At 50.4% G+C, this 26,634-nt stretch overlaps 5 protein-coding genes across 5 annotated transcripts; 1 reads left to right on the plus strand and 4 right to left on the minus strand.

Moving 5' to 3' along the window:
- Window positions 1–1,068: 1,068 nt before the first annotated feature.
- Window positions 1,069–5,138, minus strand: J4E88_005582 (uncharacterized protein; the record flags this gene model as incomplete). The annotated part of the gene is made up of 5 exons (XM_049399217.1): window positions 1,069–1,081; window positions 1,140–2,487; window positions 2,540–2,706; window positions 3,194–5,000; window positions 5,051–5,138. 5 exons carry the CDS (start codon window positions 5,136–5,138, stop codon window positions 1,069–1,071), a joined length of 3,423 nt encoding a protein of 1,140 aa, XP_049255008.1.
- A 2,349-nt stretch (window positions 5,139–7,487) lies between these two features.
- Window positions 7,488–8,411, minus strand: J4E88_005583 (uncharacterized protein; the record flags this gene model as incomplete). The annotated part of the gene is made up of 1 exon (XM_049399218.1): window positions 7,488–8,411. One exon carries the CDS (start codon window positions 8,409–8,411, stop codon window positions 7,488–7,490), a length of 924 nt encoding a protein of 307 aa, XP_049255009.1.
- A 1,121-nt stretch (window positions 8,412–9,532) lies between these two features.
- On the minus strand, window positions 9,533–10,812 carry J4E88_005584 (uncharacterized protein; the record flags this gene model as incomplete). Its single annotated transcript, XM_049399219.1, has 6 exons — window positions 9,533–9,673; window positions 9,755–9,895; window positions 9,971–10,188; window positions 10,238–10,406; window positions 10,472–10,612; window positions 10,732–10,812. The coding sequence occupies 6 exons, from the start codon at window positions 10,810–10,812 to the stop codon at window positions 9,533–9,535; spliced, it is 891 nt and encodes a 296-aa protein (XP_049255010.1).
- A 1,219-nt stretch (window positions 10,813–12,031) lies between these two features.
- Window positions 12,032–14,101, minus strand: J4E88_005585 (uncharacterized protein; the record flags this gene model as incomplete). The annotated part of the gene is made up of 2 exons (XM_049399220.1): window positions 12,032–13,725; window positions 13,786–14,101. The coding sequence occupies 2 exons, from the start codon at window positions 14,099–14,101 to the stop codon at window positions 12,032–12,034; spliced, it is 2,010 nt and encodes a 669-aa protein (XP_049255011.1).
- Window positions 14,102–14,275: 174 nt separating this feature from the next.
- On the plus strand, window positions 14,276–15,574 carry J4E88_005586 (uncharacterized protein; the record flags this gene model as incomplete). The annotated part of the gene is made up of 1 exon (XM_049399221.1): window positions 14,276–15,574. One exon carries the CDS (start codon window positions 14,276–14,278, stop codon window positions 15,572–15,574), a length of 1,299 nt encoding a protein of 432 aa, XP_049255012.1.
- Between the last annotated feature and the right edge of the window lie 11,060 nt (window positions 15,575–26,634).

Consider the following 26,634-nt stretch of genomic DNA (forward strand, 5'->3'; position numbering starts at 1 on the left):
CTTATATTTTAAGTATACTATATTATATAAAAGTAAAAATAGCTATATATAGTAGCTCTACTATAGTAAGTAGCTAAGTAATATTTATAACTTTAATATAGACTACTCTTACTATAGTATAATACTTTAAAGTAGTCTTATTTTTAGTAACTAGTTTTTTCTTTTTTTTTTTTTTTTTTTTTTTTTTTTTTTATATATTTACTTTATAATAGGTTTTAGAAAGGCTATTAGTTAGAATTTTATTACGTAATTTACCTACGCTAGCACTAGCGTTGCTCTAGTATTATTTATACAGGGCTTCCTCTCTCTTCTATAGAACAATTACATCTTTTCTTGTTCTACACTCTAGGTCGACCGTAAAAGCCAGAAGTAAGATTTAGAACAACACAACCTTATCTTCTTTCTCTGCACAACAACGCGACACACAAAAAATCTAAAAAATCTAATATATAGAGTAAGCTACTGCGAATAATTCTATCTTTTTAGAATTCTCTTAAAAGATGTTGTTGTAGAGTTATTAGGGTTGCCTACCTTCTCGCTATTTCCGGCTTTCACGGTCGACGTAGAGACGGCATCTCGGCAGATACATACCTCTTGACTATCTAGCGCTACCTTCCCTAGGGCTCGGTGTCCACGTTTGTTGCCTCTACTATAGCTTAGTTGTAAAAAAAAAAACGATTCCTCTCTAATACTACGATTGCGCTTTTCTCCATGGAATCCAACCCCGCCTCGAACCATCCTGCGCATGCCAACCGGTCTTTGGGGCGTCTACCCACTCTGCTGCATCTCTGCCCCCAACAACCTCAATACCCCAACGCACCTCTCCGTTTCTGTCTTTGAACCACCCTAGCATGGTTTTGACGTCATTCGCGTTCTTTAGTGCTACACCTCGTTCTTCTACCAATCGCGAAAGATGATCGCTCCCTGCGACAAGTACAAGTACGTCGGCGATGAGTTGCACGTCTCGAAGCAAGGGACTCGTGCATCTTCTCTGTAGAGAACTGACTACGGCTGTAGTGCCTATAAGCCAGATGATTATTGCCACCGACAGATACGTAGCGATTGCATTCATATGAAGAACCTGGGTTCGGTGGGATACCAGTGCCTCAACTGTTCGATTGGTGTGGAGACTTGCGTACTTGCGTCGCGGAAGAACCCTGCCATCCAATGTCAATGGCTCTCCTAACGCATGTGTACTGTTGTCGCCGATCTTTTGGTACCCCCAACCGCCTTGCTCTAGAGATAGACCATTGCTGATGAAGTGCTGGAAGAAAGTTTGGAAGGTATGGTTTGCGTGTGTGACAAGTGTTGCGTAGTCGAGCAAAGCCTGCGGATCCTTGTTGGCGAGGCTATACATGCTGTATGTCATCAGGTCCATGTTCATGCCGGTTTCAGCGTCGCGCATGATGAAGGCATTGTCGCGAAGAGATTCCATGAATAATGTCCCTTCTGGCCCAAGATTCGGGTCAGCGGCCTTGAACATGGATCCCATGAATAAGACCCCATAACTCGTGGTGACGTTCAACGGTCCTCGGTATTTTTTGTCGTATTGCTGCGTTGCGTTGCCATGGGTCGGCGCGTGTCGGACAAACACTTCGGACCATGCTGATTTTGCAGGGCCGACAGGGCTGATGATCTCATAGGATTGGACCATGCCCGTTTCCACGTCCACGACCACTTTGGCATCTGACGTCTCCACTATCGGCATGCAACGAGCGGCTTGTAAATCGGGTACATCTTTGAAAAGCAGCATTGGTCCTTGGTTCTCGTCTCTGCCTGGTACTGTTACAGGCTTACCAACGATCCATTTCGTAACAAATGGAACCGGCCACTGACTGTCTGCGTTTGGAAACTCTTCGACATTTACTGGGGACCAGTATCCTATCACTGCTGAGTCCGGATCGTCTTTGGTTCCGTTTGAGCAACACGACAGCATAGCGCTGGTGCCAAATGCTGAAGTGTTTGACGGGCTGCCGCCAAACATCGTATGATTGAAGGAATAGTAATTTCCCAGGCCCTCCAGATCCGTCGGTGTGACCTGGGAATCAATTTCATCGGGATGAATGAGCCATGTCGATGTGTTCGCTACTTCGGGTACTTGCTCGCATTCTAGCCGAGCTCGTAGAGCAGATGTTGTGATTGTTACGTTATTCGGAAACGTTATCGTTTCTTTGGCATCCACTTGGGAAATACTGGTAAGATTGAAGGGTATGAAACTCCAACCATCTTGAGTCCAAGAAGGCTTAGTGCCATTGAGTGATAGCTGAATGGCAGCGCCGGGAAGCCAATTTTTAGGCGGATTCAGCAGAAGATCGTTGAGTACTTCAAATGGAGGCAGACCCGGAATAGCTGCACCCATTCGTTGTTCGTAGGTCTTCACCGTAGTTATAATGGGTATCTCTCGAGGTTCCAGCGTCCTCTCGATAATCGCTCGATGCGATACGTTCGCAGCTTGTCGTTCGAAGAGCGCTGACATCGAAACGGTGACTGGCAAATTGAAGTCAGCAAGCTAGAAGACCATCGATCATGAAATTCTTACGAATTTGGCAGAGAACGCTTCCAGTAGCGACTAGGAACAGCATCCAATGCTTGTTGCGGGCGGCTTTGATAGCCGCACCAGCCCAGGTTTTGGAACGGTACGTAAGACCCGCTCCATTGGTGATGGGTGTTGGCCGTTGCGACATCGCAAAATAGGGTTGGAGGATTCTGAATGTCGAATCCAATTGATCCCACCACAAGCCGATCACAATACTGACAACTGTGGGTGCGATAGATATAGGAGCAAAAGTGGAGAAGCTCAAGCCCAACTTAGAAACATCGGCTTCGTAAACGAATGCAAGCTGAGAAAGTCGAGATCTCGCAGAGAAAGCGTTCAGTACTAACACCGCAACCAGGATCAGGATAAGAAAGCTTGAAAGAGCAAACAGCATACGAAGTCGGATGACCAACGGCTGCCAAAAGCTTGAAGACTTAGTGGTTGTGGGAGCTATTGAAGACATTTATCAGCTCACGGCTTCGATTACATGGCATTGCTGACTTACATGTGCTTGCGAGGCAATCACTGCTTGCAGTATGTATAGCACCATCCCGCATGTAAAATGTGTCGTTCCTTATTCTTTGGCGGAAATCGTGATGCGCTATACGATGACCTTCTCGAAATGTTGATGATTGTGTCGGATGCGATTGAACTAACATAGCATGTCCAAGGGTACTGCCGGGGTCCATGCTGAGGTCGAGCGGCCGAAATGATAGTCGTGAGACCCAAAATACCATGATGAGTAGCAAGAAGGAGACCAAGAAGAGGGTAGCCAAAGCGATTCCGATCTCTTGGAGTACCATGATTCTATTTTCGACCACTGTTGCCTTCCCTTTTGTAACTTCGACGCGTGTTACGTCGGGGTCGTTCAAGGCCTCGCGAAGACACTCCGTGAAGAATCTTCCTTTGACTCTTTCTGCGCGGGAAACAAACTCCCTGTCGTTCAACATTTCGGTAACGTTGAATGAATAGAGAGCGCCAAGCAGCGGACCAAGCCCAAAGAACTCTGGAGCGTTGGTCGTCATGTTCGGATCGGAGTAAGGGCCAAGCTGGCCGCCCAGAGCACGGTCCGCATCAGTCGCTATGCTTTCGGCGTTAAAATAGTATTTCCAAGTGTCTTGTAGTGCCATCTCTTCAAATTTAGGGATGTCTATCATATCTTTCGTGATTGACACGGGCTGAATATGGTCCGACTCCATGGACGTAATGTTCGGCTCTTTGCCTTGGCCTATTGAAGTAGAAGTGTTGTGTGTTTCCATAGAATACTGAGATTTGCAAAGCAATGCCTTCATGCGAAAGTCAGGCGAGCGTTCATAGGTCCTGTTGAGCTCAAGTCCTGTCCCTGCCGCTTCACTCAGCTCCAACCTGACGGGCTTGGTCCACGGGGTGTTGAGAATGATGATATCCCGGTCTGCACATTCTGGAGAGGCATAGTGGCGCGCATACGGACTGGTCGAGGAGACGTTACTGGGAAACGGCATTCTACCGAGGGGCAGCAGCTCATCCTCAATGTAAAAAGTAGAAGTGTTTGACCATGTCAAGCCTCCACGCATTGCCAGATTAACCGCAGGGTGAACGGTTATTTCGTGTCTGCAACCGTCGTCCGATGCTAAAGCAAAGACTACCATGGGTTCTACGCCCTTGTATGGCCCGTGGCCCATGATATCGTACTCTTTGTATTCCATCGGCACAAGATCAGCGCTTTCTAGCGTCATGTCCCGACAACCTAGGTTCGCATGTATTGTCGTTGTCTCTGCCGTCCAGGAGTTGAAGCTTGATACCAGATCGGGGCCGAGTTGTGCTGTATCTGTAGACGGCCAATTCGGAAAGGTGATAGAAGTATCTTTTATCCATGCTGAAGTAGAGAGATTCCTCATCAGCGCAGACGTAGTTCTGAAATAGGTTTCTCTACTGGCGACAATGGGCAGTTGGAGACCAATCCTAGGAACGCTTCTGCTGATGTCAAGCGCTTTGGTGATTACAATCTCTTCGGATGTAAGAAGGGCGGATGACAAAGGAGATATAGCGAGAAGGGCCACCACATTGATTACAGCCGTGCAGATGAGACACCAACTGGTTTTACCGACCGACTTGCGCTTGAGGACGATATCCAGTAAGATAGCCCACCAGGCCCTGGGCGTTTGGAGTAATGTACCGTAGGCACTGGCGCCTTCTGAAGGTGCTCGAGCTAATCGAGCGAACGGCTCCGTTCTCTTGGCATCTTCAAATAGGATAACCGTGGATTGTGTGTACAGCACTGCTAGCAGAGTTGGTGTGAAGCGCCATCCAAACAGTACTGCAGAAGATCCGTCATCGGCACCGAGTCCGTAGTGGTGTTGCGAGTACCAAACAAGTAGCGATATTGTTATGCCCAGGATGGCGGTGGCACTTATCGGGATCAATAGAGAATACCATCTAAAGGTAAATGGCAGCCAGCTCCCTTTCCGATCCGTTGGAGCTTGTGCTGGCAAGTTTGTTAGCCGCCTAGATCTTCAGAGGTAATTGATTACTAACCTGTGCCCAAAGTCATGGTATCTGTCGTAGACTGAGCAGACGAGTCCGCTTGGACTGAAGGCACATGACCTCCTAATGTTCGATCCATAACGACAGATGCTCCAAGTGCGCTCAAGCGGGGTTGGCCCAAAAGAAAACTCACAGCGACTCGGTGGCTGTATCCAAGGTTATCGCACAGAGAAGCGCATACATAGAGGCTACTTAAGCCATCTTCGTCTGCTGTTCAAGCTGTACCTGCATCGATCGTCCACGCAGATAGATTGCGGCACAGCACTGCTGATGCCACTTTCATATTTGATCCGGTACCGACATAGCGGATGCACGGAGTTCTTGAGGCTATCGTGCAATAACATAGTTGGCTAAGCGCCCGGGTGGACATTGGGATTGTTGCAGCGGTTCGCGCCAACACTTCAGCGTTAAGCACGCGCCGCGGTGGAGGGATCTTCCGTAAAACCTTCGAATGGGCGGCAGGATCTGGGATCCCCGTTGCGCATGACAGAGAACCAGTCGAAACGCCAGGTAAAAGAATGCAGGTAGACGCGCGATTGTCATATGAAGTGAAAGCCTGCCCCGAACCTTCCGTCGCGTCTTCCGTTCCCCTCACGGGTGGGAGCTCCCGTTCTTCACGTGGGGGCTAACTAACTGTATCGGGAGTAGCGTCGCGATTGTGATAGGGATAAAATCGATCCAATCATACGTGATTAATCTGAAGGCGCTGTAGCATGAAACAATTACCCCGTTTATCTTGTCTACATATGCGAAAAAAAAATTAAGTTCTGGTGTTGAAGCCAGACACATTGTAGCTGGAGGTTTGGCCACCTGGACAAGATCCAATGCCTACTACCTAGGTAAGCTAGACTCTCGCTAAAGCCGAGAGGGAGAAGGACGCGATGTAGACAAGCATGTTGTATATCTGATATAATGAAGTCTCAATAGATGGGATGAGCAGTGTCTGCTTAGGCAGGCATGCCTAAGTACCTTCCAAAGTTCTCTCTTCCAGGGATGTGAGCAAGAGTTTTAGTCCAAGAACATTCGTAGAGGCGCATCTTCAAGATGGAAAAGACCGATGTCGTTTCATTCAGTCCAATTTCTAGCCGGCTGTCGAAGGTGTTTTCATATCTCAAGAGTCACTGTTCAAAGGTGCACCGCGTGCGACTACCTGTCGACACAAATACCTCGGTACCCCTGCCTTGCCTACAGCCTTTCCCCTACCCCGTTGTCTACGCCAGGCCGCTGCCGCCCGTCACTTACATGCGTAGCGAGATTCCAGCAACTTACGACTCCGAAGAACATCGGTCCGCAACGCGTCGTCTATCTTCGCCTACCCCTCTCGAACGCTACTCCCAATGCAGCGCCATCAAGCGAGTCTGCACGCGAATGATTGGTGGGTGCCTTTCTACAGTCTACCCATTATACCTAGGTACGTTATCAGAGACAGGGGTGAGCGAGAAGGAGCATTCGGGCATGTGGTGGGCTCAGGCGCCCTCGCAAGGGTAGCCGATTCATAGCATGTGCAGAACCTTAGGTACGTAGGTACTTGGATACGTGGCTAACGTGTCGACAAAGACAAATCAACGTAGAGGGCGGAACATCAGCCACGTCCGCTTCGAAATCTGTGGGTTTGATGTGCGAATGGTATATTCCTCGCGTATCCATGTGTCTTCAGATTGGGCGACTTACAGCGCCAGGATGTTGCTTCGGATCGCAACGTTCGCTTACCCTGGTTGCTGCACATTCGCATCATTTGCCAAAGTGTACGATGGAGTCAAGACGGTATTTGCATCCGCTTTCTTTCAAATTTCTATCACTCGTTTTGGCCACCAGCTTCTTTGACGACTGAAAATACATGTACTCAACTACTTGGACGACAGTGTCCTGAAGATTGCAAACGGGAGAGGGGAATATCAGATAATGTAAGCTTACACCATGCTCGACTCTATGCCGTGGAACTCAGTTTTGCGCGCCCTTTCGCATCCGATCTAAGCGGTACAGCAACATCGTTACACCGCCCGCTACACTTAGCCGCACGCAATTAACCGATGGTCATGCGTGAACAGCGAGCGTTTTTCTCACTATACTCAATGTTTCATAGTACAGAACCCGAACGCCTTACGCCTTGAATTCCAATACTTGAGACCCAAAAACACGATACCCTTCCGCTCGGAACTCCATTCTTATAGCACAATGTGTTGCTCGGCACTCGATTCGCTTGTAGCAAGGCGCTACGAGAGCTCGCTCGTAGAATCTAGCTGCCTCGCTAGTACGATTCAGATAGCTGCGAGGTCGTTGAGTGCACAGCTCAGCTCTCGTCTCGCACCGAGCTCATCAATGCCGTCATGCGGCCGGTAATGGTGTGCGACGATCCGCACCGTGGCCCGGTAAGTCTTGTACCTATTACGGTCAGCATTGCGGCCTTCTAATTACCCGCACTTGGTACTTACATCAGCATCCTGACCCTCGCGCCCCCAGTCTTCACAGGGTAATCTCCCAAGCCGGCGAAGAACGCTTCATTGCCATCCGCGATACCGCCGCTCATGAGAGGGTCGCCCCAGATGACGTTCGAAAATCCGACAAGACCTATGACCTGCTTGGTACGTTCGTCGATGAGCACGTTCTCCGGGTCGCAGAGATTGAGCGCTACAAGGCGCGGTTCGGTAACTTCTTCCAGGCAGTGTGCGTGTTTGCCAACCCAGAAACGTATACTTTCGGAGTGTGCGTTAACAAGCATATCCTCAGCATCGCGTAGTGCGGCTTCGAGGAGAGCAAAGAAAGCCTCGCGCCAGGAGTTGCTGCCCTTTTTGACGAAGACACGGTGTGTCATACCAAATTGGGTGGCAGATAGTGCAGTCAGAGCGCGGACATGTGTGCCTAGTGTGTGGTCGATGGAGTTTCTCTCGCTGGTCGAGATGTATGGCGCGATTTCCGAGAGCTTGCGACCAGGCATGTGGCTCATCATAAGAAATGGTGCACCAAGCGGTCCACCATGGCTATCATATTTGATGATTTGGGGCACAGGTACTTGTGTATACTCGTGCAGTGTCTCGAGTGCTTTGCGTTCTGTCTCCAGGAAGTGCTTCTCATGCCGGAGGAGTCGGATGTTATAAGCTGGTGGGCATTTGAGTATCAAACAGCTGCCATCTTGAAGTCTTGCGAGATAAACCTGGTGTATGCACCCTTGCTGGACTTCAATTTGCTGAACATTGATTCTTGAGGACCGAAAGACTGCTCTGATGACTCTTTGTATGCTGGGATAGTCGACTGTTGTGATAGCAGTCCGCGAAGATGCTGATGAAGACGAAGATGAAGACGAAGTGGTCGAAGAGGGCCGAACGGGCTTTAGAGCGTACGTTCCACGGCTCATACTGGTGAGGGGAAAGATTGCAACATCCAGTGGGGGAAGATGCATTATGAAGGGCCGAGCAGCGACGTCCTAGATTCCGGCGGGGAGCTTAGCGTGATTCGATAGTGGAGGCCTGGAGCTGACTGAATGCTGCATGTCGAGGACATCGCTATGCATTAAGAATGTTTTGACGATTGCGCAAACAAAGTCAATGCCAGCTCTTTTCTCATAGAATCATGGATGCTCGATCTGAACGCAAAAATGTCCCGACGAATGTCGGAAACAAAAGCATAGTAACGCCAGCCCGAGCAAGACCGACTCTGATAGATCTCAATTGATGAAGCCATCTCCTTGGTTCGGCCATACCGAATCGCATGACAGTCGACACTTAGTAGCACATCTGAAAGTCCCAACCAGTCCCCGAGCCATATCGACTATCCTCTCGCCGATGCACTGCTCAGCCGAAAAGCAAAAGTCTATCATGCGCGTACGGAACTGGTAAGTAAGCGGCGTATTCTAAGCGAATTGTTTAGCGAAGGCGGATGTAGAGGCGGAGAAGGACGCGTGAGGCGTTCAGATTGGCGCTCTCAGCGTTCGTCAAGGATACCCACAAGTGGCTAGGCACCCGATGAGGATATCGCGTATCGCGAATTATGATTGGTTCTGCCGAGAGACGGCTGAAGGATACCATTGACCGACATCTTTCGATAGCATATCCTTAGGAATCTGAGAGACGATTGGATGTAGGTTTGACAGTGCAAAAAATAATGCTGTGATTAACGCAGTGTCATGTCTGTACGGGCCCTCAACTCGCCCGGCCCAATATTTTACGTAGCTAGTCAACTACTTCCACACATCCCACGCCTGTGTGCCATTGCTGTGGCGGCTATGTAAGCCCGCACCCAGTATGCACCCGGCAGTTCGGAGACGAGTAGTAGCAACACGCCGGATGTCAGGTCGATGAGTAGGTGGCTACTGTGCTCACTCTGATGATCCACTAGACGTTTGCCTCATCCCGCGAGCAAACGTATGCAAGCCACGGTGGTCCCGATCGGAGATTTTTTCAGTTTGTGGAAATTGCTGCGCGAGGCGTTCTAGCACCACGACGGCTGCCCCACGCACCGATTCCACTCGTCTCCTTCTCAGACACGTCCATTCTCGATGTTCCCTGACTGATCATCGACCTGAGGTTTGACAGAGTGCAACGGCTGACGAAGCTCCTCGATATTGAAACGTTTGAGCTGCTCGAAGTCAGGACCGACCACACTCATACCTAAGACATTCTGTCGGATGTAAGCAGCTGTCAAGATCTCATTATGCGGTGCATGTGAGACGTGTGATCACCACGTGGGGTATGACTATACCTTGTAAATTTCCACGAGAATGAGAAGATCGTAGTTTTTCAGGTCGACCTTGTGCCCAGGACCAACTGCAGCTGCGATTGTATTGATGACGCCATCTCTCAAAAACTCCTTATTGTTGCGGATCGATGGGCGTATCGCAAACTTGGGTAACCACACGTTAGCGGAGATCTTTGCACGACGACACTACATCATCTGATAGAAGAAGCTAATGCTCACTTTTTTCCCCGCTTGATCTGATCCATGGAAGTGAGGCGCAAGGACTTGTTTTGCAACAGCCTCAAGACCCTGTGGCGTGGCTTTGTCGGTCGCAGTAATTGGTGTTAGTCGCTTGACATAGCGCAAGTTTTTCGGCTGAGCGCCATCTGCAATATCTTGACAGATCTTATGTACGAAGGAGACAGGTTCGAGAGGTGAGCGTGTCCTAAAAAATATCACTTTCTTGGGTCAGCCCGAGCGGTCGGAAGTGTGATTGGCTATCCTCACAGCACTGGGTGTCGAGTTTGAGAGATGTGAACAAGGGTTTCGTAGTCGGCTTACGAATATCGGCGAGCTCTTTCTGGATCTCAGCTTCGATATCACCTCCTTCCGAGTCAGAGCTGTCTTCTGCAGCCGTCCCATTGGAACCGGCGGCGCCGTGCAGGGTAGTAGCGTACTATCATGAATCAGCATCACCAGCACTGTCGCTCGCGGATGGTGCAGCATCAAGATATCGCTAACCTCTTGGAATAGATCCCGCAGATCAGAGACAGATTTTGCTTCCTTCTTCATAGCGCATGTTGCCCATATGCCCGCATCACCGGGTTTGATAGTACGAGACTGACTGCCGTCCCTGCGGGGCATATCCCAATTTCTTTTGCTCTGATGTCTCGGATCAGCCTGATGAATCTCACTGCAGCTGCATGACGAAAATGGAACTGGGGAGCCAAGAATGCAAGTACGGGAGGAGTTTTGACAGTGGTACGAAGAAAAGAACTCACCTTAGCTCGTTTGTCGCCGCCGTCGTGCCGCTCGCGGGGCTCGGCTTTCCGCTTCCTCGGGTTACTCTCCGCTCCGGACATTTCAAATTATACGGGTGAAGCTGTAGGGTGGGCGTGATGTGATGGTAATTGGAAGGCTCGATCGAAGCCACCTGCACCCGACATCTGGATGCACGGGAAGAAAAAAGAGGCTAGGCTTGTTTCGTCCACTAGCGCGCCTACTACCGCGTTGGCTAGTACCTAGGTACCAAGGGACATCTCCACCCACCTTGCAAAGTGCCTCGCTCTCACCAGCGCATGCAGCCTCGCGCGGTCTACCCTCTAATGTCTTCTAGAGACACACTCGACGGGTGGCGTCAATTCTAATTTTACTTTCCGGGATGCATGTCGGCGACCTTGCACGTCTGGCGGTTCAATGACGCCTCTAATTAAGCCTTCACCCTGTCCATCGATTGCCGCAGCAATGCGACCTACCATGTTATCGCTGATCATCCCGTCGTTCTTGTGTCAGACGAAAGCCAGATCCTGTCCACTCAAATCGCAGATGCTGTCAGATGCAAGCCTGCTGATTATATGGTCCACGAATTCAAGGGTGCTCGTCGACGGCTTGCGCCAAACGTTCAATTTATTCTGCGCTTCTCAATCGCCGTGTAGACAGTACGATATGGGGGTGTTCCGTTATATTGGAGAGATGAGCTATCAATAGGAATGAGGATCGATCTCAGAGATGACTAGATAGGGATCCTGCGCCATCTCTGGCTGTCTTTGCACAGCACGAAGGAGGATTCCCAACGACCTAGTTGACCGCCGAGAAGTAAAGGGACTATGCGAACAAGTACGACATGCCTCTATTGGAGCTCACTACTAGTTCTAGGGAATTCCAACAGTCTTCAACATTCTGACACCTTCGATCTCATACAGAGACACGACAGCTAGCACCCTCGGCTTTGTGCAAGAACGGCAACCCAGCTGCACCGCTTTGGCGAGAAAGCTCCAGACCACAAGAGCTTTAATAGGAGGATACTCGGAGAAGGTTTGTACAAAAATTTTCCAAATTGGAAAGTAAGAAAGCTCACTTTATGGAATCAAAGCTGCTCGAGATATGCTCACCCGAGAGGGCGAGGTAACAAGGCGTAAGCTCGCTCTTGTCATTGCAATCGGTTGCCAATATGCACACCATGTTGTCGGAGACACTGTTACACACGTAGCGTGATGCTGAACTTCAGAATGATCGATACGATATCGTGTTGTACTTGTGTCTCAAAGAAGCAGTGACAATATGATGTGTATTCAATATCCCTCATCGATCCGCAGACTGTCCAATCCACGTTTGTCCAGCATGCTTGTACTTGAAGTACTGATTGCTATCACTGCCTGGCTCTTTGAACGGCCAGGTCCTGTACGCTTCCACAAGCTCCAGAATCATCTCGGATGTTAGCATCCTAACCCTGAGATGCTCCATTTGCAGTCTACCACCTTTCTTCGGATCTTTCAAACTGGGACAATCTTTTATAATGTCGCTGAGGCCATGTTGCAGCTTGTCGAGAGCATGATTGATACCATCGGAGGGGTGCGCGAAGAGTCCGAAGATAAAATCTCGCGCCCACTCGTAGAAGTCGGGGGATCCGCCGACAGGCCTAGGGAAGGGCTCAGCAGAGACGAGGGCCAGCCGGCTCTGGGGCCAAGCCTCATTCTTACGCATGACGAGGGGCTCGAAAGGACGGGAGTCGGATTGGAGACGAGGTGAGGGCGGCGAGCGTATAGCGAGGCGGTCATCGATCTCTGTTGCAGGTACCTTAGCATAGTTGGCATTTTGACTGTCGAGGCCCTGCTTCCACTGAGTTTCAAGATCGCTTAGCTCGGCCATTGCAGCAGCTTTTTCAGGGCCGTCTGGCATGTCAACAATCTTGCATTCGAGCTTGTATATAGCCTCGCCAATGTCTGCTATGGATGCTGCCAACAGTTTCTTTCTCTGAGTCAGCGCCATACCAGTACTTTCTCTGTAGAATTTCCGTATGTCGTCCTTGTAAGGGTGGTCAGGGGGTACCGGCCGTTTGGTTCTTTTGCCTTTTGCATCTGTCGGATCGTTAAGATCGACTTGTGGAAAGACGTTGATTACACGTCTCATGAAATCGTAGTACTCGATGAGACCAGGTGAAAGCAGGCCAATGGGGTTTCTACCCGCCAACTGTTGCGTGCGAAGGTAATCTTGAATTGTTTGAAAACTGGTCACGCCTGTGCCATTGGAAATCTGGTCGACTTCTTCAGCAAAGTCGTGGATGTGGTCGCGCCGATGTGATGGTAGCTCCATCCCATTCTCTTTCCCTTTCTTCAGAGCGCGGACAATGGCCTCGATCTCGTACTGTGGTTCACGGCCCGAAGAGGCTCTGCCCGTGCTGCGCGAGGCGCGCTCTGGTTGGATGAAGAGGGTTGTGTCTTGTAACATTTGCATGAGGCGGTTTGTTTTGGTCATTTCGTTGATAGATTGGGCAATCATGCCGCTAAAGTCGTCGTGCTGTACCCACAGTAAGGTACGAACCATGCCATAGGCATGAAATAGATCGTTTGTCCAAGCAGCAGAGGCAAAGTGGTAGGCGAGCTGTTTCGCCATTGAGTCAAAACCAAGGCCGGGAAGTCTTGGATCCCATGCCAGAGAGCCAGTCACTAACAGGGTGTTGTTTGGTTCCTGTGCTTTGGGGTCTTCAGCGTCCAGCACAGTCTGGTGTGGGAACACACCGTTTGCAACCATGTCCCGGTATGTCTGGAGTACGGTCGGATCTTGGTCGACGAGTGAATACTTGGAGCCGGGTGCAGTGAGAAGAGGGTCAAGAAAGTCTTTAAACTTTTCGTGTCGCGGTTCGAGGAGCACGTGGCTGCGCGGTTGGAGGTATTCGTGCAGCTTCTGTGACCAGAGCCCGGCGCCAGGGTTGATGTCGAGGATATCGCAGCCTTTGTGCTTATCTAACGTATGGCCGGCGTATTTGAGGACGTCATCTAAGGGTATCTTGCGTTAGTCCCGCTCAGCGAAGATGGTTGTTCCGGGACTTGACGTACCGCATAGGTCGGGACTTACGATCTGTGTTCTGACGTGAACGCCGCCTTTTACTATCGCTGCGCCTTCGTTCCGTGTTCTCCTCTTCTTCGGCGCTGCTTCTTCCTTGTTGGGATGTATCCTTTCCGCCATGGCCGCACTCAAGGGATACTCGGCAGGTGTAGATAGTTTCTCATCGGTCCAGTAGTGGTGCTGCTCCTTTGAGCGCGCCCGCTTACCGCCAGGTGCAGTGGCGACGGAGCGCGCCTGGTTCCATTGGCGGACAGATATGTTTCCTCGCCAGACATTGCGCGGTATTATAGGGCGTATGCGCATCATCAGGGGGTACGAGGTTGTCGCTCAGCCATCAAAGTACCATCGCGCAAGTTTCGCCGCGGGGATCCCAGCCGCTTCGAGATAGCGTGCTTATCTCCACGTGCTCACGCGTCCTGGCTTGGCAGGCTTCATCGTCGGCTAATGTCATTCTCGATGACGCATAGCTGGGCGTCCACCATGTTGCCGACGAGCAGCAATATCCTCATCGTAGGTGCTGGAACATGGGGCTGCTCCATTGCCCTCGAGCTCGCTCGTCGCGGTCACACCTCCATCAAAGTCCTCGACGGCAGCTCCTTCCCCTCGCCCATCTCCGCAGGAAATGACCTTAATAAGATCGCGGAAGAGAGTAACGACCCCTCCGAGTCTGACTCTCTCCAAGACTTCTTCTGGAATCGACTGGCCCAGCTTGCAATGCATGCATGGAAATGCGATCCACTGTTCTCGCCCTTTTACCATGACACGGGTTTTATCATGGCCGCTGTTGGCGAGGAAGCCTACCAGCGTTGTCTAGAGTATGCCAAAGGCGAGAAAGAATTCCCAGCAGGTCTAAATACGAAACATGATTTCCAGCAAACGATGCCAGGAGGGTTGCTACAAGGCGACTTTCCAGGTTGGAGGGGCTTTTGGAAAAAGAAAGGCGCAGGGTGGGTGTTCGCTAGTGGAGCTCTACGAGCTATGCATCAAGAAGCCGTGAAATTGAGTGTGGAATTCGTAACCGGCAGCATGGAGGGCAGTGTCGAAGAGCTACTGTATAATTCGGACAGTAGCGCAGTATTGGGGGTGAAGACGAGAAACGGCACAGAGCACAAGGCTCAGCACATCATTGTATCCGCTGGTGCGAACAGTGACCTACTCTTAGACTTCGAGAGTCAACTTCGACCCACAGCCTGGACACTTGCACATCTACCCCTCTCAGCCGAAGAAGCGAAGCAGTACCGGAACCTACCTGTGCTGTATGGTGTGGATCGCGGTTTCTTCATCGAACCCGACACCGAGAGACACGAAATAAAGCTCTGCGATGAACATCCGGGATACATCAATCCAGTCATCAACGACAGTGGCAAGATGCGCTCCGTTCCGTTTGCGCGACAACAGATTCCGAGAGAAGCAGAAGCACGTATGCGCCTTCTTCTCTCTGACACAATGCCACAGTTTGCAACCCGAGACTTGAGCTTCGCGCGTTTATGCTGGGACGTAGATACTGTGGATCGCATCTTTCTCATCGACAAGCACCCTAATGTCCAAGGCTTGATTGTAGCGGTCGGAGGATCTGGAAACGGCTTCATGGCATGCCCTGCAATCGGCTCTCTGGTTGCAGACATAGTAGAGAACAAGAGTGAAGGGAAGATGAGGGAAGCGATGCGTTGGCGACCAGAGATTTGCGCCGAGAGGGATTTGTGGGATGCGCAAGGGAGATATGGTGCTGAAGGCAAGGTTATGGATATCCGACAGGTAACAGAGTGGACAACGATATGAGTCCAGCAGGCCTTTGCACGTCTCAGCTGCTCAAGTGGTTTTTTTCTAGACATGGGTTTTTCTATCATAGGCTTCTTGTCATCACTGATGCTGGTGTATAATCAAGAGAATGGCGGTGGAGGGCCCGAGAACCACGCACTTTGATCTAAGGTTAAAATCGCTTTCTCGACCAAGCCTCTCGTGCACCGGTGGGTATCCATCAGACCGTCTCGGGGGGAACTGGCGCCCAAAAATAGAGATTCCTACTGTGATCATGCATATTTCACATTCTTGTCATGGATGTTGCCTATCAAGCCGATGCTGGGAAATTGGTCAACTCGGTGCTGGATGGAATCATCAACATAGCCTCTAAACGTCATTGTGTGAAGTTTAATTGCAGATGTGAGGCTGAAGGTTTCAGGCATCCTGCGGTAGAATTTCGCCGCTCGCATCTTAGGCATCCCGTCCCATCATCGGTAGTTATCACGGTGTACCCACCGCTACGGCTCAACTGCGACTCCCAGCATTGACATGCGTTCCCACGTGGGAAAGATTCCTAGCGTTGTAGCCACTGTGGGGTCCGATGCTGGATGCTGGGGATTTTGTAGGTCGGCGATTATGGATCTGCAGGTCGGCGATTGAAGATGATGTCGGCGATTTGAGGCTGTGTTAACAAGCACTGCCACGTTTCACCCCTCGACATTCCTTCCGATTTCCAACGCCTTTCGAAAGAAGTGTTTGCTGTAGAGTCGCGATACCTAATAATAGATTTGGTAGGAATGAAGTTAACAGGTTGGTGTGAATGAGGGAAGCCGGCCCTCTTCGACAGTTAGATGAAGACTGGAGGCCCCACTAACCACACATCGTACAATGTCTTGGGTTCTGGCTAGAAATGGACTGATGCAGTATACAGATCCAGAGCTGCGATGTTGGGACCGAATATGCTTCCTGGTAAGTACATTCGGCTTATGCCGCTGTCGAGTATGGGATGAAGGTTCCTAGGGCCATTGCACGCCATTCGGACGGGACGTTAGGTCTTGATGCTTGACATACTGGGATAGCCGGTAGTCTTGATGGTCGCCTAGACGGTCCATACCGGTGCGGCATCAACAAACACCCCTGACACTTTATTCATCCAATCGTATGACATCCTCAGTATGGTTAGTCTCATTGCATGATCGACTTCGGGCCGAGTCTTACAATGCTTGAACATGAGTTCTAGAAATGTTGATATGACTGTTGCATGACTCTTTAAAGAAAGTTGTCATGGAAAGCCTGAGAGCGGTTCAAATCCTTCGTTTGCGTGTATGCAGATCATCGCCTGTCACGGTGACTATTGCCAGCTAGTCTTCACATCGAATGACAGCTTGTGCCGGGCTCCTCGAAACAAATGATGAATAGAGACTAGTGTTTGTCTGTCGACACGGTGCAGGCTTTTGTCGGCTGTATGTTAGATTTGCGATGACATTCTGTCCTTTGCAGAGCGGAATCAGCCTTGCCTTAGTGCCTGATGACCACCATTTGCACTGTCATTGACAGCATCGTTCGATTGATTGTCCATGGCCCCATCACTGCGACACACTGGCTTTGTTTAGCTTGAGATCAAGTGCGTTAGTGGACGCTGTCTATTTCTGAGCGACTGCGGATGAACTAGCGTGTGAGCTGTTGTTGGTCCATACAGGCAGTGCGGATGGTAGCTCCCGTGTTGGACATGTCACTGGACAGTGGAGCTATGGAGGCAACGACGGAATTGAGCGAAGATGAAGGTGACGAGAATGTGCAGTGTGACGCAAGCCCCGATTCTTGACTGTCAGTCAATTTGCAGTGAGTGCTCGCCTGGCAGTCACCGATCGAGTACATGGTCAACGCTACCTACCGCAAGTGTTGTCTGGCACTCGACCGTTCTTCCGACTGGTAAGGAAGCGGAGGTGATTGTCAGCCATCCCGGGCCTTCACAGTGTTTGAAGAAGGCAGTGCGTAGGAATATACAGCCTCCAAGTCGTCGCTCTCCATACACAGGTGTGTTGGCTTGAACATACGGTCCATATAGCGCAGTGTCTGAAGCGCCGGACAGCGCATGCTGACTGCTGCTCGCGATGCAGCCCGGGTACTGCCTGGGTATCCGTTATTACACGGGCGTTTTCCGTGCTGTGATGGGGCCGTCTGATGTTTGACATCCAGACCTCCTTGATCATCTGGGAAAAGCTTCTCCGATCCTGCTCCTCGACGTGTTGCCCAAGAGTCTTGATGCAGATCTCGGACGAAACAGTCTACGTCCGGCGGTCCGAAGGCAACGCGGTGTAGATACTTCGTGGTCGCAAAACCCGATCAAGAAGAACCATGTACTAGTCTTTGCAAAGCAAGTTTAACCGCTTTGGAACAACGGGCGCTTCGAAGACTGTCGTTGGCTTTGGCCAGCATGTGGATCCGTCTTTCCATCTATCACGCTCGTTGGTCATGTTTCGTCCTTCGCTCTTTAGCCACGTCAAAGACAACAGGCTCACTGCATGCTACGCAGTGGAGCTAGGTGTCCAGGTCGAGAAACGCAATCAAACCGTTGCTGTCAGGAGCTGTCTTGGCAAACACGGCTCGCTTGTCTAGAGCGCGACGTTGGTGTTATTGGAGGGACAAAGCTGGTGAAAGCTGTAGAATTGCTGGCAGACAGACCGCTTGAAACGTCGCTTACTCAGACCCTGCCCTATGATTCCTGGCTGTATGTAGGTTGCTGTGCTCCAGGCGGCAGGGGTTAAAAATATCTCACGGCACCCGGCCCAAGAGTAGCGCGGGGCGTATAATCCCCATGCGCTACGCCCAAAAATTTTGCCGGCGTAAGCGACCACCCAAGGCCGCTTCTCGTCGCTTTGCTACCATGCTGCGATCGGCAGCCCATCATCTCCAACGCCATGGGGAGCGCTCATTTGCCCCTCATCTGTTACCGCCTCTGATGTTGGTCCGCAGCCCGTGGGACTAGTCTGAAGGGTGCCCAGGTGGCTGTCGTTGTGGTTGCGCCCTGCACACATCGCCCGGTCGCTCTGTACGTACCATCTCAGCCCAGACGAGACATCGCTGGAGGTTGCAGAGAACTCGGTAGCCGAAGCGCTGCTGGCCGTTTGCAAGGTATCGCATTAATCGCTCGAAGGATCGTTCACAGGCGAAAGCGAAACGGCAGAAGCTTTCCTGGGACTAACCCTAGTAGGCCACTCCTCAGACCAGCGCTAGAGCGGTGCGGTCGCCATGTTGGCGGTACCTTCACCCACAAGGATTAGCTAGCCGGCCCGCGAGGCTCACTCGCTCTCCACCGCAATTGTGAATGGATTATGCACCCGGTCTGAACTGGGACCATGAACTACGGACGGTATCTCATTGGGACGAGCGCAGCAAGCGTTAGTCAAATTACCCACGTCCCATTATGACCAGCAGCAGCGACTACTCCTCTATCGGATGTCTGACCCGACGTAGCTATCTATCCTCTTGGGCATTGCAAACTTCGTCTGCGCCCCGGATCTACATTGACCAGTCGATGCCACATGGTCCACCGCTCAGCGTTCGCAATTTCTAACTTGGTTCCTTTCAGGCCGTCCTCCAGGGCCCGGTGGAGTTTCAGGCACTGCAAGATATGACAACACCGCCACTGCCCGCTACGCTTTCTCGACAAATCTGACGCCCCAGCCTTACCGTTGTGGAGTGGTCCCTAGTGCGCTCCCGGGCTAATCCTGTACACCCCGGACTAGCAGCCTTACCATACCCTAATCCCTAGAGTTTGGGTCTGTGCCTTAAGACTGGTCATTCTCACCCATCTGTTGTACTTCCCGCTTAAGACGCACTGGCCTTCTCTCTGCATGATATACAACCCGTGTTGGCTTCGACTTGCGGCCACTTGACGACCACCAGATACCCCTTCCTGTTATATCACCACCATCCTGCGAACCACTCCAGAACAACACGACACCTGGCGTCACCCACGATGACTTTCTTTTCGTCCGAAGCAGAACTAGCACTCATGGCGCCGGTTGACGGCATGGGTCACCTCTACCCCTCTAGCACATGTCAATCACCCCCCAGCATCATGTACTCACCACCACTACACCACATGGCTCATCGACCCCAAACGACCATGTCCGCACACGCAGGAATGTACACTCCACCTCAAGATTACAGACCGGTCATGGAGTCTCCATACCCACCTCACGCACTCTGGTCGACACAACCATCATCAATACCGCTACCTCAAGTAACGTCGTATTCCTACCCATCGTTCTCCGAGATGGCATCTCCTCCGATGCTTGCGCATGACTCGACGTTGCTCTCACAATCTTTCGGTGCGTCTCGACCGTCAAGATCGCACTCCACATCGTCGTCCGTAGGTCATGGCATGCCGTCCAACGTCCCCTCTGAAAGATCACCACCTGCACTGTCACGGTCGCTCTCTCCTTCCTCGCCGGATCTTCGATCCTATGGTATCCCGAACAAGAATGGTACATGGAGCTGTGCTTTCCCAGGATGCACTTCAAGAGCAGTTTTCACCCGCGGCTGCGATCTCAGGAAGCACTATAAGAGGCATACAAAGTCCTTCTTCTGCCGCCATGGCGACTGCCCACAGTCTACAGGAGGAGGCTTTTCGAGTAAAAAGGATCTTGCGAGACATGAGGCCAAGCACAACCCGGGCGTGTTGTGTGACTGGGACGGATGCGACAGGGTCTTCAGTCGTGTGGACAATATGGTAAGTCTGACATGCTTCACATGCGCAGAGCATTACTGACAATTTGCAGAGAGATCATGTCAAGCGGATTCATCTTAAAGCGTCCAGGAAATCTTCGACAACGTCCTCCTAGTTGTTGCGCTTCTGATACGACTACCGACTGTCACGTCCCACAAAACCATTGTTTCATCGCCTACGTCGTCCATACCTCTTACTTTGGTTCGAGTCATCGCCTTAAACCTTCGCTAGGAGCGTCTACGGCGAAAGACAGGAGATTTACTCGCCAAGAAAAGGTCACAGACCGTTAAGACCACAAACCCTTCACTTTCGTTCATGATACCCTTATTTTGCATTTGCATTTGCGTTCCCATTCTCATTCATCTATCACTGCAGCATTTTCTGCGTCGTCGCATTGCTATGGCGTTTCTTAAAACTAGAGAAGTTTGAGCAGAGTCAATTGGCTCATCCAAGGAGGATACAGCACGGTTGGAACGCTTGTTGGGAATTGGTGTGCATAGATGCAGATGGCGCCGCTGTTGCCTACACTAGCTTGGAATGAGTGTCGGTCAATAGCGACAATGATTTCAACATTTGGCTCATACGATTCTTTGCAACTCTTCAATTTTTCGATCGTCTCTCTAAATACGACGTCATACATAAAGCCAAAACCCATTCTCGACAACATGGCCGGCGCGATCGAGTCTACCACAGGTTGTCACGCCAGATGTCGACATGGTCGGGGGTTAATGGTCTGCGACTCCGGCCTGCTAGTGGGAGGCCTTACGGCCTTAACAAGGCTGACTTGCGGTGCCGTCCACTCATGTGGGCCGGGACCCTGTGACAAGGTGGCTGGAATGTCTCTGCGAATCACCTCTGTGCACACTACTTAGGTACGCAGGGATGATTGGCGGGCGTTCTGCTCCGTCCAGCATAGGATCGAAATGCGAATATGGCATGTTCAGCGATCGAGAGCGATGGTCGCCCCACATCGGACCAAACGACGGCATGCCGCAAGCATTCCTGTTTCGCAGCCAGTTTCGAGGAAGATGTCACCCGATGACATGGCGGTGCTATGCGGCTGCACCCTATATTCGCGATGGTGGCTATCGTCATGGTTCAGCACCAAGCCAAGCTGTTTCAAGAGTCTGGTACATGCATGCTTCCAGTCAGACCTGCACGTCAATGGATCAATAAGACGCATTACGTTAGATGAAGGCTGTTGCTACAGCTTCCAATCACATTTCATCACATGCATTGGAAGGCAGGACGCCCAAGCGGTTCCATCCCGCGAGCTTACATACGGCAGAGGACCACATGCACGATGAGGTCGACCCCATCGCGGACGCCGAGCATCCATCGATCAAAAACTCATGGTGGTTGCTCGTGACAAAAGGTGCGTCACGCTTTGCTGCTTCTCGTGCCGCGCTAGTGCACAAACAACACGATGGAGCGACTAAGTCCAATAGATTCGACGTTACGGTAACGCTTGCATATCCTGTTATTGTCTGAACATATGCGAGCTTACGGCATATGTTCCGAGCGGCAATCCTGCGGCCCTGACATGGCGCCGTTTGATGCGGCCGTTCAGCAACCAACCACGCGATTTCCATGGCCGCGGCATGGCGACGGCATGGGAGACAAGGGTCCAAGTCACAAGCACTCTGTCATTGCTCGGACAAATTGCGACCCGTGAAGTTGGATCTGCTCGACATGGTGCTGTTGCCAGGGGTTTAGCTGTGCCGCCACGAGGTGGCTGTCCCATCTCGACATGGAGCTTACCGTACTTGTCTCCTTGTCAAGGTGTCCAACTCAAGGTGATCGGGTTGGATGCTTTCCCCTGTTCCACCGGTCAAAATTGTGGACAGGGACGTGGACCACCAGTGGCTTAGTGTGCTCCACTCTTCTCCAGTAGCTTATCTTTCTGCTGGGAAGGGTCGATCTGGGTCGCGCTACAACGAACCCTCATTTCTTCCCTCTGCGCCCTTACACGGCCCCCACGATCCGTTCTAACCTCCTCGTTACGCGCATATAGCCCTGGACCTTTGCTTTCTAGTGCGCGTTTCATCAAGGTCCCGTCACAATTGCAAGGCGCACACGACATGCCTGCGATACCGTTATTTTGAACAGCTCTCTGATGGCCTGCTCCTTTCCAGTCAACAGGTTATTGTCCGAGTGCTCCAAATCCTTCGCGGGCCATCTGCATGTTGAGTGGCCTGGCCAGTCAACCGACCGTGCATGAATATGGGGTTCCCAGCATCCTCTCGGACCCTGCCGATGATCAACGGCTTTGGGAAGGCATTGCGATGGTTGCACCGTGCGATCTTCCAGCCCTTGACGAACCAGCGTTAATCTCACTGCTTTCTAGTAAGACACCACCATGCTTCATGACGTATCCGTCTGCCTTTGTTTCTGTACTCCTCCTACATCGAACGTCGGAACTCAAGAAGAGAAATAGAGGGCCCCGTCGATACTGCTAATACCCACCAGAATCCACATTTTACAGGCTGACAGATATCTTTCAAATCACAAAGCACCTATTACCATCGGATATAATGGAGACGAGTCAGGAGCCGACCCGAATTATCCAACAACCCGATTGACTCGTGCACCAGCCAGACGGCCCCAAGTATCGCAATTCCGCGCTCGCACGCTACTAGGCTGTATGTACTAGATGTTACGCTACAAAAGACGTTTAGTGTACGCTTATAGGCTTATTAATTACTAGTCTATACTATTAATCTTTCTATTATTTTCTCTTAAATTAGAACTAAGATACGTCTTACTTAACTTAATACTTCTCTTTAGCCTTATACTATAAGCTTAGTAATAATTAGCTTATTACTAGAAGTAGTAGTATTAGTAAGAACTCTCTTATAGAGTTATTTAAAAGCTTATAGCTTTTTACGTATAAAAAGCTTAATATTAGAGTTAATAAAGATATTAGCGTAGATAAAGATAGTAGCTACTATATCTAGAATAACTATCTAAAGCACACTTATTTAAGTATAATTAATAGTATTTATATATATAGTAGTGTATTTTACTAGCTTCTATTTATAAAAGTTAATAAGTATATATTTAATATATTTAAAACTACTAAAATATAATAATAGCGTATAAGTAGCTTATAGAGTAATTATTATTATTATTACTATTTTAGAGTATATAGATAAAGATAGAGAAAGAAGAAATAATATATAAGTATAAAGTTTTTATACTTCTATTTTATTTAAGTATTAGCTATAGTATATAACTATAGTGTACTTTAGTTGTTAAGTTAAGATTTTTCTAAATTTCTATAGTTAAGAAACACTAAAGCTAAGGCTTACTTAGACACGTGATACTAGGCCGTAGTGAAGTTGTGGCGCTGGTCTGAAGCGGAAAGGGGCGGCATACGCAAGCAAAGCGCGGAATAGCCGCACTCGTTCCTGAATGCTAACCTCGAAAGTCTCCTGCGCCTGCAGACATGCGAGCTAACGCTTTGGTGATGCACAATGGCACGGACATCTGCATCTTGTCTACAAAGGAAGGTGCAAGGGGAGGGAGTCGTGATCTGGAACACCCAACTCCGCCCGGCAACGTATGTCTCAAATTGTGCATATCGCGCGATCATGACAACCCAACGTCGCCGACTTGAGGGCGCTATAGGCAGTGCTCTGAATGGTCCTCCGAAGGTGCATGCAGCCGCGTGCATCAGCCCTGTACATTGTTCGGACCGAAACGAGCCAGGACCTTGCAACATCGAACGGCAAAAATTCGCCGTGCGTTTTCCGATCGTCAACCTGACAAGAACGCCCTTTGGATGTGTCTTCACATGCTGTTGGAAAGAAAAAAGCAAAGACAATTCAGCATGAAGAGTTCATGCTCTGTCCAATCAACCAACGGCATTTTGAATAATACCATCTTGCCGGAGTCAGCATGCTTCCCTAACACGACGGAGAAACGCAAAATTCGACAGCCCCCATTGTGATATTACGAACGCGTATACTATGGAGAACTATGTCTCGGCGCCTGAGCTGTACCTTCTGCTTCTACGTGTGTCCCTTGACAGAAGCTACGAGGCAATTGAAGGTAAAATCTGGAAGCCTCTCTGCATGTACTTCGAGAGGTATAAGCATGTTTTTGCAGTACAATGTACGATACGGCTTTATCATGGAGCTTTGAATCTAAAACGCATAAAAAGTTCAAATGGCTGATACATAGCAAATATGGCAATGACCTACGATTCTATACCAAGTACAACAATCTTTTCTCTGAATGTCATTGAAAATGAGCCCTTCAAAACCATTCCGTGTTACATGACGAAGCACTTACAAGAGAGAAAGTTCTCGGGGTGTCTGCAAAGAAGCGACATTGGTCTTGGATAAGATCCAGATCTTTGACAGTATCTAGAAGTTGCGGTTTCCCACTGTCACCGTATTGATGAGATTAAAGTTGGATTAAAGCTCGACGACTTCGTTAGCGTCTTTGCATATTTCGACATCGAGGAATCACTCGACTGCAGCATGAGATCATATCATGCCATTTTATTAGCCGGGGAAGAGGACGACACGGTGTAAGATCGGGTATAATACCACTATCTAGAGTGGACGAATCTGTGTTTCAAGGACAGAACAAGGCCTTTGCGATAGTAGACCTACTACCTGTTCGTCACCCTCACGAACACCTGGTCTTGGAGCGAATGTGCCGCCAGGGGCAACGGCACTTACCACACACGAGGTGAGCCATTCGGTGCTTTCCAAGCATGTCTAGACACAATCCAGTCTTCTCCGTTTGCACAAGATGGCTGAACCCCTCCACCTCCAGAATCATACACACGATACCCACAAGCAAAGTCACACTACGGTTAAACCCAACGGTCGGGATCCCGGATCACGCACCGAACTAGCGGTTAGTGTAGCGCGGCGTGGGGTCCAAAAGCTGCGCCAGCACGCGCCTCCGAAGCTTTCCTGCTTGGAAGAAAATCCAGCTGAGCCGTGCGGCGTGCTAACCCCTGCTGGCGTGCCCTGGCCGCGAAGAATGCCGCAATGGGTATGATGCTGCGAGCCAGGTGCACATGTGGGTTCTGACGAGCAGGCTAGACTCGAGTGGATAATGCCTGCGCACTCGATGGGGAACTGCACTGGGTACAGGGGTAAGCGGAGCCCGCGTGTCGTGAGTTCCGATCCTGGAGCGCATGCTTGTTGCCGCCTTGGATCGTCTTTGTCGGGATGGACAGGACTGGGCTGGGACCGGAGTTAGGTTTGTGTGAGCGAGATTGAAGTGGTCGGGATTTTTCTCGGGCACAGGCGGAGGGAGCGTTGTCGGGTCGCTTGTCGCGTATCGCTTGGACTTGCTTGCGCAGGAGGAATTTAGCTTTGCTTTGTGCATGTGGGATACTTCTTACTGTGATTGCGTTGGTGCAGTGTGTGGATAGCAGAGACACACTTTGCTGTGTCCACTGTTCGGAGAACGGCGACTTGAGATGTGGCGTAGTCAGGTAGTGGCTCTCGCATATTCGCATAACGCATATCTTCAACAACAGACGTACCTAGGTACCTCGCCGATACTCAGAGTTCGTCCAACATGACCATCTCCGACAACGAGTAGCCTTTTCGACGGCGGATCGGTCCCAAAATGGGAATCCGTCATCCAAGATCTACCACATCGACTCGAAAACACACTAGAACATCATGCACCTTCTTCGCTACACATGTAGTCTAACAAGGACCATAACTCTGTCGGACAGACAGCACCACTTGGGCATACCCAACTGCGACATCAACGCCAACACTATTCCCGGCGCCACACTATCAGGAACCACCTACCAGGCGGGCGTGCGATGAGCGCCGCTATCCTCGGCCACGCTCCGCTATGGTGTAGAGCTAATATACGACTGAGCCACTGACCTTCGCTTCTTCGGATCACGACCGTGTGGCTCAAACTCGCCCGCACTCGCCCGCTAGACGCGTAGCTTGAACTACGACGCCAGATTTAAGTTTCACTTCGATATACTATATCTTCTAGCGAGCGTCGCAGGGATTGGTACACTGGTTCTGTAGAACAGCATTTGGGAAGCATATAGGCCCGATGCAGAAAGCCATGCGTGATGAATCGCGAAATCGACATTGCAGTAGTGTGAACAGACGCGAACGATGGCCTTTAGGTTGTATGCTTGATCTGTGCTAACATGACGAGCGCAGTGTTGAAAGGAGGGGTTGGAACGCAGGTCTGTGATAAGGTTCAAGGGAGTAGTTGGCGAGTTTGCAAAAGATTGACGATCGGGTTCGCAATCGCTATATTCATGCCCTCGTGATAGTAGATTCCACTTCACATGCATCCTCGCATGTCTAGTTCAGCTCGTTAAACTCCCTATCTTCAGTCCGTGGTGAGCCAGACGAAG

Source organism: Alternaria novae-zelandiae (genome assembly GCF_023758075.1).
Source record: "Alternaria novae-zelandiae strain BMP 2774 chromosome Unknown scaffold_10, whole genome shotgun sequence".
Classification (NCBI taxonomy): Eukaryota; Fungi; Ascomycota; class Dothideomycetes; order Pleosporales; family Pleosporaceae; genus Alternaria; species Alternaria novae-zelandiae.